The following is a 16,585-nucleotide window of genomic DNA, read 5'->3' as shown; positions in this document are numbered from 1 at the left end:
AATAATTTTTTTACAATTCCAGGAAATGTTTGTACTAAAATAGTACACTGTACAAAGTAAAACCGTGGCCACTGTCACTTAAGCAATGAAGGTATATTAAGACTGCCAACTTCACTTCAGCTGCCTCTGATTCCCCTTCCATAGGCCATTACTGTATGGATCAGCCACTAGGAATGCATGAACCAAGGACAATACATATTGTCCCAATATTAAGTGGGATCAGAAGTTTTAAGGTAAGACTTGGGTCTCTAGTGCACAGAAATGCTACAAGGTGTTCCAAGAAAAACTGACATTCACTTTAAATGGCTTATATAACTCCTTTTACTTAAGGCTTACTAAGATTTTCATGATTCTCAGAATAGTTTTGCTCCAACTATATCAATGTCTTTTGAATGAATTTCTATGACTAAATGCCACATTAAAACTTTGTTTCTCAAATTTGTAAGGTAAACATAAGAATAAAGTACAGTCAGGAGACATTTCTTCCTAGTGGGACTTTTAACATAGTATATTAAAGAACTGTTCTAAATACGCAAAGATAGGAAAAGATTATGACTTCCAAATGACAAACACAGAAAGGTTTTGGTTTCAATTGTCAAATTCAAGAAAAAAATCAAGCAATTTCAATTCAAGCTCCACAAACTGTGTATACAACTAAGTTATATAGTCACTGCATATTTACACTGACATTTTTTCAGTGGCTAGCCAGAGTTCTTTAAGTGTCTACCCAAAGTGCTACTCTACAGGTAATTACAAGGTTGGTTGGTTGGTTTTTTAAATAAAGTTTAATCCATAAAAGGACTGTGGATGTCTGAAACATTTAGTGAGTGTAAAATAATTTTTAAAAAACCCCATTCCCGGTGTTTACATTTGTTCACCAATCTTTAGATTATAGGCAGAAATTCTATCACCAATTGTGCAGCACAGAAAACTGAAAGGGGACAACACCTGAATTTCGTTCAAGGACCAGGAAATATTAAGAGGTCACATTTTATAAAAGAAAGAGCCACATCCTGTTTCAGTCCTTACTCGAGCAAAACTTTCATTGCAACCAACAGAAAATTCACTTGTATAAGAACTTAGCTAGCTCTGTGGGACTTAGGCCTTCGGATTTTATATATGTAAGTACTGCCTACAATGAAATAATCACAATTTAAACATTTCTAAATCTTTAAATGAAACTGCAAAATGTGATTAAGAGTTGTGGGTATCCTAATCTTCAGAGTTTAGATAAGCAAGAACAGACTCCTTTTGATTAGTCTGATTTACTACTGCCTTTTCAGTAACATATTTAATCCTCTCGTCCATAAAAACTGAAAAAGATTGACACCACACCACAGAAATTATATATTCATGCAATTAGCAAAAGAAAAAAACCCACTCAAGTCAAAATAGTTACCTGTCATTACTTACCAAAGTTCTCTTCAGATTCTACAAGAAGGAAAGGATTCAATACATACTGCTGGACTACACTTATGTGTACATATTTACTGTATAAATAATCCCAAAGCCAAAGTAGTTACTGTTAATTCAAGTACCCATCAACCCTACACAACATAAAACTGAAATGCCCACCTTCTCTAACGATGGCGATACTCTCGTTCTCTGTCACGTTCTCTATCACGATCTCTGTCACGATCACGATGTCTCTCTCGTTCACGGCTTCTTTCCCGGTAATAGTCATCATGGCGATCTCTGCTACGGGACTTGTGACGCCTGCTTTTTTCTCTTGACCTGCTGTGGTCCCTCTCTCTTGACCGTTCACGTCTTCTAAAAGAAATTACTTAATTAATTTTTACTGAAAATACACACACAACACCAGAAAATTAAGGTGTGTTACGTTCTGCCTGTTTAATAAAATGAAAATGCGCAAGCAAGAATGTGGAGAAGAAAAAAAAAAAGATGTTTGTTTTGATACAGAGATGCATATGTGTATAGTGCACAGAGGGGGTGAATCTGTTTTTTTATTTCATGCAGCCACCAAATACTTAATAGTGCAGACTTGGTATTCAAAGAATACTGAATATGTACCCTACTCCTACTTTTCCAAATTAAACCCATTTCTTCTTTACTTTTGAGGATTCCAGCAGCAGATGAAGCACAATACTTTCTGTTTCCTGCACTTACCATTTGAGGAGATGTGCTAGTATTGGGGACTGAAAGGAGAAAGGAAGGAGGTAAAAAAAACTGAGGAGAGGATGACAAGACAGCTGCTCATGGGAATGCATCCAACCTAAAATGGCTGCTGCAAATGTGGCAGCCATTTTAGGTATTGAAAGTTTGTGGGGACAGTGGTATTGCATTTGTTTGAATGTGAATATCAGTAAGTTACACTATTAGTACAGTATCTGGACTGACTACAAACTGAATATCTGTCCAAATTCCATAGGGGGTTAATTCTAGAAGAAATATGAATATCTGGTTAGTATTGGGTGAAGCCTGATGGACTTCAATCTGCCTTTTTCCCTCATGTCTTCTCTTAGCCTTAACACATAATTATAATGATAACAGAAGAACATTATCCAATTTTCTTGCCATTTACAATTATCTAGACAAGAATACAGATAACTGATTTTGTATAATTTATAAATTAATTTTAATAACTACATTCATAATCATGATTATATATTACTCTGTTCCCAAGTTTGTAATTAATTTTGTTTTGATATTTACATGTTATTATTGCAGCATGTAAAGAAATATAATTCTAATTAAAATTACATTTAAAATGAGGCTACAGAGGTCAGTTTGGGGAGGAAGGATGGCCTTGTCTTTAGGACAATCAATTAGGTTTCAGGAGATCTAAGATCAATTTCTAGCACTATCACAGACTTCCTGTGTGACTTTAGGCAAGTCACTTAATTACTCTGTGCCTCAGTTCCCCATCTGTAAAATGAGGATAAAACACCTTTCTCCTATCCTTTACAGGTCGTTTATTTAGAGTGCAGCTAGTGAATGAAACAGGAAAGCTTTACCTTGATCCAGAACCATAAGACTTAGACTCAATTCCATGAAGGCAATCCTGCAGAGAGCTAATAAGTACTTTACAACGATCATCAGCAGATACTTTGGATTGTTTAATTAAGGAAATAGCAGTTACTAAGGTCTCTATAGCACTTCCATAGTCCCCTGAAAAGAAGAAAGTAAATTTGATGTTAGTTGATTAAAGAGACTAAAATGTAATAAAAATCTATCTGTAAAACTATTATCCTTTGACAGCTGGTCTGCTCTGCAACAGCCATTGAAGCCACTTCTGTGGACCAGCTATGGTCTATGTTTGTATCCAGCAAGTGTCCATATAAATCTAATTTGAGTATAGTTCGTCAGTCACAAGAAATATCTACAATCAAGATGGCACTCTGATTTTCTTTTTCTTTTCTTTTTTTTTTTTAAACACACAGTGGTATCACATCTCCAAGATTCCCAGGGAGAAATTATATAAAATTGCTTTTAGTGGGATGGAACAGGAGGGACACTAAAGATTTACTGACCAGCACTGGCATCTGACACAGCTCTTGAAATAGCACTGCTTGAGATGGCCCTATTTCTATTCATGATTTCTTCAAACTCTGCTTCACTTAAAGGTGTTCTTGCAGCATCCATTTCTCTGCAATTAAAAAAACTAAAGTTTAAAAAAGTAACTCAAAGCTTGTGAAGATAGCATTGCAGTTATCAACAACTCAAGTTTGCAACTTTAAGCAAAGTGACAAACAGGACAGAAAGCAGGTTTTGGGGGGGGTGTTTGTTTTTGTTTTTTAAAAAGTTTTATGGTACAAAACTTGCAGGCAAAAAAAAGTACATTACCATTAAAACATCTGCTGTGTAAATGTGCTTAAGCTATCTTTGATCATCCATTTATATTGAAGATTTAGAAGCAGTTATATTGTGCTTTCCATCTTCAAAATGCTGTACAAAATTGTAACTAAACTTCACAACATACCTATAACACCAGCAGGTATTATCCCTATTGTATAGATGGGGAAACTGACGAAGGGGAATCAGGTGATTTGCCCACAGTCAGAGATGGAATTTGTATCAAAAATGGGATTAGAACTCAAATTCCTGGCTCCCAGTCCCCTGCTCTAACTATCACATCAGGACTTTAAGTTATACAGCAGATGAAGTAAATTTGGTCTAGCATTATTAATGCTCCACCTCCTGAATAACATTTCAAAGATTTTATTTCTGCTTTAATTTCCAATATTTTTCTGCTCAAGTTCAAGGGTGCTCCGATTTACTGTTTTAACAAGAAATCTTAAGGAGAAAGGGTCAAGCTTACACTTAGGGTTGTAAAAGGGAATTCTTGTACTCTCCCTGAATGCTGTAAATAATATTTTATTGATCATGTGTATTTGGTTTCCACAGAAATGGAAATTAACCTATACAAAATGGGGATAAAAAATTTCCCATCCAATTCTGCAGTGTTCTATCAGCCAGTCTCTGTTATATAGAATATCTGGAGGATGATGTTAATGAGACTGTTAAACTGGCTCACTGCTGGATATTATTACTAAAATAGTGTTAGTTATTCTGGTAGAAAGAAAATGCAGAATGATAAGCAATGCTATCCTCTTAAGAGCAAGAAGTGGAACAAGATCCTATAGCCAGTTTAGCATAAGAGGAAATGTCTAAAAATTCATACCTCCCTGAGTTTTGAGTATTATTTTTCGTATGCCTCCAATACAATGGAATATGTAATTGTTCTCTTATGGACATGTTATTTCCAGTGAAACGCCTATGATATATAATTAATGACAATTTAAATAGTTATGGATTGTAATTTTGAAATTATGATAATGAAAATATTGGACAGCAAGTGCAGTGGTTCTGTCTTGTTCTCCCACCCTTTTCCTCCCCCATCCTTCTACGAACTGTGGACAACCTCAATCTTGGATACCAGAAAAGACCTGGTGTTTATTACAATTATATATAAGGTAATTATGCCAAATGCTCTAAATATCCATACAATTTCTATATGAACATTACATTTACAAATAATTGATTTTTACTTATGAATTCCATAATTGGAAGAACCAGAACCAATGTCCAAACAGAAACAGAAAAAATAAAATGACAGAATACACATGTCTTCCTCACACTGGAAGTATGACCAATGTAACTCATAAGATCTATATGTAAATACAATAAAACTTCATTTTGTACAGTGCCTTTCTTACATACTGTCCCCAAATGCTTTACAGAATATAACACAAATACAATGGATAATAAACAACAGTGGAGGTATAAAGAAACTAAGAGGTATAGGCAGTGGTTCTCAAACTTTTGTACTGGTGACCCCTTTCACACAGCAAGCCTCTGAATGCGACCCCCCCCCCAATAAATTAAAAACACTTTTTTATAAGTTTAACACCATTATAAATGCTGGAGGCAAAGTGGGGCTTGGGGGTGGAGGCTGACAGCTCATGACCCCCCAGGTAATATCCTTACGACCCCCTGAGGGGTCCCGACCCCCAGTTTGAGAACCCCTGTTATAGGCAAAGGAGAAGAGATATTACAGATAAGATTTGAGAATCAGGAAGGCTGTTCCAGATAGCAGGAGTTGCAGAGAAGGATTTTGCACCAACTATAGCAAGATTGGTACTAGATAAGCAGATGGAGGTGCCAGAGGAAGGAAATTAAAAGTCCCAGAGGTAGAGAAAATCCATGGAGGGTTTTTGTAACAAGGATTCCAATCCTGACAAAAATGGGGGCCAGTGGCATTGCATGAAGATGAGAGTGATACAGTCGTGGTTCTTTGTACTATACTGTACTTACAAATACTGAACTATATAAATGTTAAGAAAAAGGACAGCAGCATTTTGCATAGGATGGAGTCTGCAGACCTGGGACTTGGGAAGGCCATGAGAAGACAGTTGCCACATAGAGTAAGAGAAGATGAAGGTGAAGTTTTCTAGAGATATAGCTGAGGCAAAAGCATAAATAAACCATTGCAGACGTAGTGCCAGACAGAAATAGAAAATGCTGGAGAAGGTCAAAAATGATACCAAGATTACAAAAAGTGAAGGCTGACAGAGGTCTGAGTTGAAGGGGGAAAAAGAGGAGGAGAAGGACACTGCATCTGAGGATGCTGCCACACCTATAAAAACATTCTGACAGATGTTTTAATGAAGAAAGTGGAAAAGAAGCTACTTAAAAGCCAAAAAGAATCTGATGCCTCCTACATGGAATAAATGTGCTAAAAGCACTCACCTGCCAGGTGGACCATAGTCACCCCTGTCATAAGGCGGAGGTCGGCCATATGGATCTGTTGGTGGTGGACCACGACTGTCCGAAGTAGGTATGCCACTATTGGCTGGTGGGGGGAAGAAAGCTGGATTCACGTGTGGAGCAGGTGGGGGAGCACCTGGAGGTGGCCCAGGAAGATGTGGAGGAGGAGCAAGTGTCAGGGGAGGCCCAAGTGGACCAGGTGGACGAGGGGGAAAAGGGCCGGGAGGCGGAGGTGGACCTTGCTGTGGTGGTGGTGGACCTGGAGGGGGGCCATAGCCTGGAACTGGAGGTGGGGGACCAGGAGGAAGTGGACCCAGCGGAGGCTGACCAAAGGGTTGTCCAGGAAACAGAACTGGTGGTGGTGGACGGTCACCACGATTAGGAGGCCCAGCTAATGGAGGTGGAAGAACTTGACCAGGAGGTGGAGGACCTGGTGGGCCTGGGGGACCAGGAGGACCTAGAGGTGGACGTGGTGGAGTTTGTCCAGCTGAAAGAAAAATGGGAAAATAAAGTTATTTCCATAATTAGATTTTAACCAAACTTTTGCAAGTCTCACTGAACAATTTTGATGTCCATGAGAGATTATGCATTCCCACCTTTGGAAAAAGCAAATTATCATTTGATAAAGTTCAAACAAGTACTTGACTATTAACATTTAAAGGGACACTATTAATATCTTATTAAAGTCATATTGCTGTCTGGAAATCTAGCACTTATTATTCATACAAGTAACACCAAAGGCTACTACTGGGAAAGATTTAAATCAGCTAACCTTGCTGTTTGTGTGGGTCTTTCACGGAGAAAGAAAATATATACATTTAAATACAGAAAAGTGATTGTAAATCCACAAGTATTGTTAAGGAAAACTAAGGCTGGGAGTAGCACCCAAATCTGCTTTCAGTTCTTTTTTTAAATTAATGATTTTTAGTTTGAGTATTCATTTAAATCTGAATGTTACAGACAACTCATTTCGCTGCATGATCATACTTATTAGAGATACTTAAACTTGCCCCACAACGCACAGAGGGTTTCTCTTCACTGCAGTATCAGCTCCCATCCACACACAAAAATCTCTAGTTCAAGTGAAGAGGTGTTTTAAACTCGAGCTAGCTGGTCTGTCAGAGGGCATGAGTTAAAGCTCAAGTGCTGTGACATTCAAGCTAATATGCAATAGGAAAAAATGGTTACGAACCTTTCGTAACGGTTGTTCTTCAAAATGTGTTGCTTATGTCCATTCCATGTTAGGTGTGTCTGTGCCGGGTACACCATTGCCAGAGATTTTTCCTTCAGTGGTATTCATTGGGCTGGTTCAAATGTCCTCAAGAGCCATGAGCTTATGCGCCGGTATAAGGGGTGCCACCAGCCACACCCTTCTGAGTTCCTTCTTGCAGGTTAACTCCAACAGAGGGATAAGGGGGTGGGTCATGGAATGGACATGAGCAACGCATCTTGAAGAACAATTACCAAATGTTAGTAACCGTTTTTTCTTCGAGTGCTTGCTCATGTCATTCCATGTTAGATGACTCACAAGCAGTACCCAAGGAGATAGGCTCGGAGTTCACAGACATACTGACTGCAACAATGCTGTTCCAAAACTACTACCGTCTCAGGCCCATTGGGTGATGGTGTAGTGCAGAAGTTGGCAACCTTTCAGAAGTGGTGTGCCGAATCTTCATTTATTCACTATAATTTAAGGTTTCGTGTGCCAGTAATATATTTTAACATAGAAAGAGACCTTCTCAACATAAGTCTATAATATATAACTAAACTATTGTTGTATGTAAAGTAAATAAGGTTTTAAAAATGTTTAAGAAGCTTTATTTAAAATTAAATTAAAATGCAGAGCCCCCCCAGACTGTGGCCAGGACCCGGGCAGTGTGAGTGCCACTGAAAATCAGCTCGCGTGCCGAAGGCGGCACACGTGCCATAGGTTGCCTACTCCTGGTGTAGTGGGATGCGAAGGTATGCATCAACGAGCAGGTTGTGGCTCTGCAGATGTCCTGGATTGGAACCTGCACGAGAAACGCTACTTACGAAGCCTGGGCTCTTGTGGAGTGAGCAGTTAAGGTGGCCAGAGCAAGCCCAATATAGGATGAGATCCTCTGAGCTGACACAGGAAGCCCTCTCATCCTTTCCGCTATTGCAACAAAGAGTTGTGTGGACCTAAGGAAGGGTTTAGTCCTCTCAACATAAAAAGCAAGGGCACATCTAAAGTCCAACAAGTGAAGCCGCCATTCCTCAGAGTTCTTGTGAAGTTTCAGCAAGACGACTGTTAGGAAAATGGCTTGGTTGTTATGGAATTAGAATCATAGAATCATAGAATCTCAGGGTTGGAAGGGACCTCAGGAGGTCATCTAGTCCAACCCCCTGCTCAAAGCAGGACCAAACCCAACTAAATCATCCCAGCCAGGGCTTTGTCAAGCCTGACCTTAAAAACCTCTAAGGAAGGAGATTCCACTACCTCCCTAGGTGACACCACCTTTGGTGGGAAGGTTGGATAGGAGCGCAGTTGGACCTTTTCCTTAAAGAACACCGCAGAAGGCAGTTCTGACATAAAGGCCTTGATTTCAGAGATCCCTCTGGCCTAGGTCATTGCCACCAGGAAGGCGACCTTCCAAGAGAGAAATAGCAGGGGGCATGATGCTAAAAAAGCAAAGGAGGGAACTGTGAGTCTTGATAGAACCAGGTTTAAATCCCAGGGGGGAAGGGGTTCGGGGCTGAGGACAGAGCCTCTTCAGCCCCTGGAGAAACAGTACTGTCATTTTGTGGGAGAACAATGACCTGCTGTTCACTGGAAGGCAGAAGGCTGAGATGGCTGGTAAGTGCACCTTGACAGACGAGAGGGCCAGGTCCTGCTGCATTATGTGGAACAAACTGCCCAAGACAGACTGGAGGGAAGATCGAGATGGAGAGAGCACACATTGAGAAGCCCAAATTGAGAAGCACTTCCACTTGGCCAGGTAGGTAGCCCTAGTGGCAGGCCTTCTACTATCTAGCAAGATCTGTCGGACCTGTTCTAAGCAAGCTTGTTCTTCTGGGTTCAGCCATGCAGCATCCATGCAGTTCAGCGCAGGCAGGTGAGGTTTGGATGAAGCAACTGTTTGTGGTCTTCTGAAATTAGGTCCAGATGGAGTGGGAGCGAGAGTGGAGTTGCTACTGACATATCCAGGAGCATGCCAAACCAGTGTTGACGTGGCCACACCGGACTATCAGAATAACTCTCACCTTGTCCCGTTTGATTTTTACGAGGGACATGGGGATTGAGGGAAACCCATAAAATAGGAGATCTGTCCACAGGAGCAGGAAAGTGTCGGAGAGGGAGCCGGGGCTGTGCCTGGGCAGGGAACAAAATTGATGGTACTTCCTGTTCTGCCTGGTAGTGAACAGGTCCACCTGGGGAGCTCCCATCTTTGGAAGATGAACCTGATGACCTCTGGGTGAAGGGACCACTTGTGAGAGAAAAAGGATCTGCTGAAGGGATCCGCAAGTACATTCCATTCTCCAGGGACATGTGACACCTCGAGATGAATAGAGTGCTTTGTGAGGAAGTCCCACAGACAGATGGCCTCCTGACACAGGGTGGAAGATCTGGCCCCTCCCTGTTTATTGATATAGAACATGGCCCCAGTACTTTCTGTCAGGACTTGCAGCATCTCACCTGAGACCTGGAGACGAACACTTGGCATGCTAAGCATACCGCCCTGAGCTCCCTGATGTTTATATGCAGGGAGAGTTCTTCATGGGACCAGAGGCCCTGAGTTCTGAAGTTGTTGAGGTGGGCTCCACACCCTAGGTCTGACACGTCCAAGATCAAAGCTACCGACTGTTGAGGGGTAACAAAGAGAACCTCCATCATTACCGATTTCCACCAGTCCAGGAAGGGGAGGACCATGAGAAGGACCCTGAGCACCGAGTCCAAGTGGTGTCTGCTCGGGGAATATACTGATGCTAGCCACATCTGAAGGGGTCTGAGGCGCAGCCTTGCGTGCTGGACCACGTAAGTACATGCAACCATGTGCCCCCATAGCAGTGGTCCCATACCTAAGGTGTATGTGGGGGGGCGGGGGGGCAGAGAAGGGGTTTGCCACAGGGCCTTGAGGCAAGCACGAGCAGTCATAATTGGGTGGACCATGACACTGGATATCAGGTCTGACATGGTCTGGAATCAGGTTTGGGCAGGAAGGCCGTGGCTTGGGTTGAATCGAAAACCGCCCCAATAAATTCTATTCTCTAAACCAGGCCAAAAGTTGACTTCTGCTCGTTTATCAGGAGACCAGGTGGCTTAGATCATCCTGATGATGTTCTGTATGTGAGCCTGCAACCGACACAACAGCCAGTTGTTGAGGTTCCAGTAGACCTGGACGCCTCACCGTCTGAAGAAGGAGGCTACTACCACCATACACTTCGTGAAAACGCAGACGGCAATTGTTAGTGGTGTTGATCCACTATAAAACCTGGTAAGTCTTCTCTGAACATGGAAGACAGAAATGTGAAAGTATGGATTCTTTAAGTCAAGGGCAGTATATCAGTCTTCTGGATCCAGGAAGAGAATGATGGAAGCCAGAGAAACCATGCGGAACCTCAGTTTCTTGAGATATCTGTTGAGGCGATGCAGGTCCAAGATGGGCCAGAGGTCCCCTTTGGCCTTTGGAATTAGGAAATACCAGAGTAAAACCCCTTCCCTTTCAAGTCTCGTGAAATCTCCTCCACAACCCCCATTTGTAGGAGGGATTGTACCTCCTAGACGAGGAGTTGCTCATAAGAAGGGTCCCTGAAAAGGGACAGGGATGGAGGATGGGAGGGATGGGTGGATAAAAACTGAAGAGTATAACAGACATTGTACTCAGCACTCAACAGTCCAATGTTACGTATGACCATGCTAGGCTGGAGAGGGATAGATGGTCCAAAAACAAAAAAGGGGAAGAAGATCCGAAATGGTGACTGATACAGCACCCTCGGGCACACCTTTAAAAGGCTTGGTTGGGCCCTCCGGAGTACCTCTGAAAATCCGAATGGGAGGCTGAAGGTGAACGGAAGTGGTTAGCACAGTTTTTAAACCTCTCTCTTTTCTTTTGTAGGGCTCTTGTCTTGGAGAACTGACGTGGCTGGTGGGGCCTGAAGTGCTCCCTGGAAGCTGACAGAACGTAAAGGCCTAAGGATCATAAGGTGGCCCTTGAGTCCTTCAGGCCATGAAGTCTCGTGTCAGACAACTCCCAGAAAAGAGAAGCTTTTGAATGGGAGGTGTTGAATAGACTGTTGGACCTCGTGAGGAAGCCTGGAGGACTAGAGTCAAGAACAATGTCTCATGGTGACAGCAGAGGCCATTGTCCTGGCTGCCAAGTCGGCAGCATCCAGAGCTACCTGGAGAGAGGTCCTGGCCATGTTCTTACCCTCCTCCATGAGAGCAGTGAACTCCTGCCTTGAATCTTGGGGCAGGGATTCCTTAAACTTAGCAAAGGAGTCCCATAGATTATAACTGTATCTCCCCTGCAAAGCTTGCTGGTTGGAGATACGTAGTTGAAGGTTACCCGTCAATTAAATCTTTCTTCCAAAAAGGTTCAGTCTTTTAGTGTCTTTTTGTTTGGGGGTTGCACTTGACTGGCCTTGTCTGTCCCTCTCATTTGCTGCAGACACCACCAGGGACCAGGGGTGAAGGGGGTGCAAATACAAGTATCTGAAGACGGTAAACGGTACCAGGAAGAGCTCGGGGGAGGGTTTTGCACCAACGCTGAAGTGCATGGCACCGAATCAGAGCGGCTCTGCTCTGAGGTTGGTCTGAAAGCGGCTTCCATGAGGATAGCCTTCAACCTAATGTCTCTGTCTATTTTTAGTGCGGGGTCTGAAGTCCTGACAAATCCGGCAATTGTCCTTCACTTGAGTCTCCCCCAAGCACTTCAAGCAGCTGGAGTTCAGGTCACTCACAGGCACAGGTTTGCCACAGGATGCACAAGGCTTGAAGCCCAGGGACCGGGGCATGCCCAGCCCTGGGACAAAAGAGGCCCTCAATGACAGAGATATCTATTTATGCTATGTACACGAATACTAATTACAAAAACTATATATACGCACTGAACTATGATCCAAAAACCAAAGGGAAGAAAGCCTTGCTGGAGCAAGAGGGGTCTGTGACGGTACCTCCCATAAGGCTCTATGGAAACATGCTTAGAATGTGTTTTATGCTGCATATGCCATGTGACATATCTCCGTAAAGGTTACGATCTACTGAATGTATTAATCCTATTTGCATGTATGTATCATTTTTGTATTCCAAGTTATGAATGTTGGCTCTGTACTGGCTTGATTTCTAAATAATCTTAGTAGAGCATTTGGTCAGTTCTTGGAGAAAGGAATGTTGAAATTAAGTACCTAATCAAGAAACACTTAAAGGGGATCTTGGAATGCTCTAATTCACATAAGAAGTCTACTTGAAGACATTCAAGGTAGCATGTAAACAGTGGATGCTACCTGCAAAAACTGTGAGTCATGCATGGACATGTGACTTGCCCAGGTGACTCCTAAACTCCATCCTGGAGCTGGACTTTGCATGGGAAGGAGGAGGGGGGTCTCCATCCACAAGAGAAAGTCTATTTAAACCCCTGGGAGACCTTCCATTTTGTCTTCACCTGGCTAAAGAGGGAGCCTCTCCATCTCCCCCACCCCAGGATCCTTGAAAAAAACTAGAACAAAGGACAGTAACTACAGGGGGTGTGAGTGATTGCTGGACCCAGGCTAAAAAGAGATTAGTCTGTAAAAGGGATCATTCTGGAACTGGTGAGGATCTTATCTGTATTCAGTTTGATTAGACATAGATTTGCGCATTTAATTTTATTTTGCTTGGTGACTTACTTTGTTCTGTCTGTTACTACTTGGAACCACTTAAATCCTACTTTCTGTATTTAATAAAATCACTTTTTACTTATTAATTAACTCAGAGTATGTATTAATACCTGGGGGAGCAAACAACTGTGCATATCCCTCTATCAGTGTTATAGAGAGCGAACAATTTACAAAGCTTATACAGGGTAAAACGGATTTATTTGGGTTTATTTATTTGGGTTTAGACTCCACTGGGAGTTGGGCATCTGTTAGCTGCTTTCAGGTAAACCTGCAGCTTTGGGGCAAGTAATTCAGACCCTGGGTCTTTGTTGGACCAGACGGGAGTGTCTGGCTCAGACAGGGTGCTGGAGTCCTGAGCTGGCGGGGAAAGCAAGGGTGGAAGTAGTCTGGCACATCGGGTGGCAGCTCCCAAGGGGGTTTCTGTGATCCAACCCGTCACAGGGTCATTCCAGCAACCATCACAAGTGGTAAGAAGGGACTGAGAGGGTGCGTGGCAGCAGTGCCCCTTACACTGGAATATAAGCACGCAGTCCAAAGGATACCACCGAGGGAAAAATCTCTGGCAATGGTGCACGCAGTGTGTATACACCTAGCATGGAAAGCACATGAGCAAGCATTCGAAGAAGAATACCGCTGAACCGTGCTGCTAATACAATCGCTCTGTGCTGCTTGAGTGTTGTTTTGCAGTGACTGCTCTTGAACTAATAGATCAGCGAAGTCAAGCCTGCGCAGAATGGTGAGTCAGTGTAACTAGTGTTTTAAAATATACATTGTGACACTAAATAAAATTATCTATCACTTTAAGGATTTTTGTTATAATATTGTTATCAAGTTTGTTTATACTCATGCTCCTACTTCTCTGGAGCCTGAAAACACCCCTTTGATATCAGAAGTTGGATTTCCCTATGCTGAACAGTGATACAGAGCTCCCACAGAATTCTACATTCCAGTGACAAAGTAAAGACTTATTGTAAACAAGTCCAGTTCCCTGGGTCTCTGTAATTCCCAAAACAAATTAGAAAGTGTGTTATATTAATATTTGGCTATATTAAAAACTGAAAGTGGTAAGCTAGGAAATTAAACAAAGGTTTTAGTGTCTTTACCTGGGAAAGGAGGCGGTGGTCCTCCTGGTCCTGCAGGTCCAGGGAATCTGTCCCCACCTGGAATGCCACCTGGAAAACGGCCTCGTCCTCTGTTATTTGGTGGAAACGCTGCACGTGAGCCACCTCCTGGAGGACCAGCTTTACCTTCTCCAGACATCTGGCCTGATTGTGTAGCTGCAATGGGGAAGCAAAAGTATATTATCATTCTGTAACATGAAGGGTTTTTGTCGTCCCCCCCCCCCCCCAATTTGTGACCGAGAGTTCATTTTTGTTTTGTTTTTTCGGGGGTGAAGAGGTAGCACTGCTGTGTGTCTTCAATAGCAATGCTGAGTACTAACCCTTCATATTTATATAGAACTTTTCATGCACAGTTCTCAAAGTGCTTTATAAAGCCTCCTTCTCCCTATTTTAGAGATAGGGAAACAGTCACAGAGAAGTTAAGTGACTAGTCCAAATTCTTTCAGCAAATCAGTAGAAGATTTGGCAACTGTATTTCAATCTCTTAACCATCTGTCCCATGCTCAGGCCACTAAACAAAGATTCCTAAATGTGGTCTGCAGACAACTAGGGGTCCACAGATAGAAAAGTGGATGATCACATGGTGCTATTCTTATGTCTAGCTGCTTCTACAACAGATATCTAGGCTCTTCACTAAACAGATAAAAAGGGAAGGGAAAAAAAAAAGAGCCTAGAAGCCTGCAAAAGGACCTGGAAACATGGAGACGCCTGCCTAACTAACTCTTTTAGGGACTCCGCTGCTACATAATAAAGGAGAAGAGAAAACAGAAGCCATTCTCTTGGCCAGAGCCACAAGTGGATTTGAGCTGTCAGCCACCAGGGAGAGGAAAGTTCAGACCATAAAGCAAATCATACCTGTTTTTATTCTGCCACTATGCTTGGTTCCTTTTTCCCTTTCTTCCTGCATGTGGAGAAGGGAACCAAGCATAGAATCTGAATAAAAAGTACGATACAATATTAATATGTTTACTTACATCAGAAGTTCATTGACTATTTTAAAAAAAAAGGTTATTACATGTAAAACCGTTTCCCATTGTGCAGTTTTTATTTTTTGATAATTTCCTTCCTTTCAAAAGGAGTGAAGTGGATTTAATGGGTCAAATCATGGCCCCTGCTCTGGTTGCATTATATTGGTCCACCAGAACAAAGCCCCAGCAAAGCTCACTTATTCAAGAATTCCCCTGGTGTGATCAGACTGGCATAGTCAGCCACACATCAAACCTTGTTGTTTCCCATTTTCTATCATAGGGAATTCAGATGAGGAAAGGGGTTTGGCTAGAACAAAAGTAGTATTTCATGCTATGGAAGAGCACCTTGGGCCCACTGCATTCAGAAGCCAGTTATACTAGCCCTCAGGCAGCTCAAAGCTAATCCATGGCCCAACTACTGTGCGAAGAACAGAGCAGTGACATCCATCTCATTCCAGGTCCTGCAACAAGCAGAGCTCAGTCAGATATCAGAATCTAGTCCAATTTGTCTGCAAATGTTCAAGTTGTTAATGTTCAATCTGGTTGTATGAATGCTTTCACGCACATAGTATTTCTCAAAGAATTATAGGGAAAAGATCCATAAAGGTATTAGCCCCAGACACCTTTTGATAAGTTTCCATAACCATAAACATTTCATAACTATTTGGAACCATACATGTTATCATGGACCTTTGTTTTTTAAATTTACAATGCAACTAAGAAGAGAAGACTTACTTTTCCTTGACTGCATTTCAAACTGACTCAAGAACTGCTTATTGCATGGAGTCACAACAGGATTTTGCCCATGCAATTCTCTTTTAGGCAAGAGATCCATCAACTTTTTGGAGGATGCTTCAGATCCCACACCTACAAGAGCAAACCTAAAAAAGAAGGGTGAAAAGCTTCATCAATTTCTTGCACCAGAAAAATCTGATGGCCTTCCAGAGAAAAGATAAATACATGGCAAGCAAAAGAATATTTGACAAAAATCCTCCCCACAAACTTGGTTAATTCAGTCTTAAAGATACTTGAAAAATCATAACGCAAACTCTCGAGTTATGAGAAAAGAACGCTAAATGTAAATATGAACTTAAAAATTACAATTTTCCCACCATTCAATTTGAAATGCCCATGAAAAGAATGGAGATGGGAAAGTAACTTTTCTTCTGCTCAACCATACAGTATGAACCTGTTTAGCTGGCACGTCCACAAAATTTAGACCCTTTACTTCAATTTCTCAACACATTTTTAGTGGTTAAAAAGCCTCATTAAGGAAAGAATCACTGCAGAGAGAAACTCAACAAATGGATTAAGGAAAGCTGTCTCTCTCACAGAGACTTTCAAAGCAGCTCAAAATTAAAGAATGAATATTTCCTCCTCTACAAATTAGGGTTTCTTAAGGAAATTTATTTTAGGTTTTAGATAACTAAA

General features: G+C 41.9%; 1 protein-coding gene across 6 annotated transcripts in view; it reads right to left on the bottom strand.

Moving 5' to 3' along the window:
* Positions 1-16,585, bottom strand: part of CPSF6 (cleavage and polyadenylation specific factor 6) — a 70,078-nt gene that overhangs the window by 34,651 nt on the left and 18,842 nt on the right. For 2 of the 6 annotated variants that reach the window (XM_044978598.1, XR_006572262.1), the window contains exons 4-10: positions 15,890-16,035; positions 14,169-14,342; positions 6,211-6,715; positions 4,643-4,735; positions 3,492-3,607; positions 2,976-3,129; positions 1,576-1,770 (exon numbers count right to left, since the gene is read on the bottom strand). In XM_044978598.1, coding sequence (XP_044834533.1) covers positions 1,581-1,770; positions 2,976-3,129; positions 3,492-3,607; positions 4,643-4,735; positions 6,211-6,715; positions 14,169-14,342; positions 15,890-16,035 — 1,378 coding nt within the window. In that variant the 3' untranslated portion in view covers positions 1,576-1,580. Of the gene's footprint in view, positions 1-1,413; positions 1,432-1,575; positions 1,771-2,975; positions 3,130-3,491; positions 3,608-4,642; positions 4,736-6,210; positions 6,716-14,168; positions 14,343-15,889; positions 16,036-16,585 lie in introns of all 6 variants that reach the window. The other 4 variants (XM_044978599.1, XM_044978601.1, XM_044978602.1 and 1 more) reach the window with 4 other exon arrangements.

Source organism: Mauremys mutica, chromosome 1, assembly GCF_020497125.1.
Source record: "Mauremys mutica isolate MM-2020 ecotype Southern chromosome 1, ASM2049712v1, whole genome shotgun sequence".
NCBI lineage: Eukaryota > Metazoa > Chordata > Testudines > Geoemydidae > Mauremys > Mauremys mutica.
This window is presented reverse-complemented; position numbering and strand designations above follow the sequence as displayed.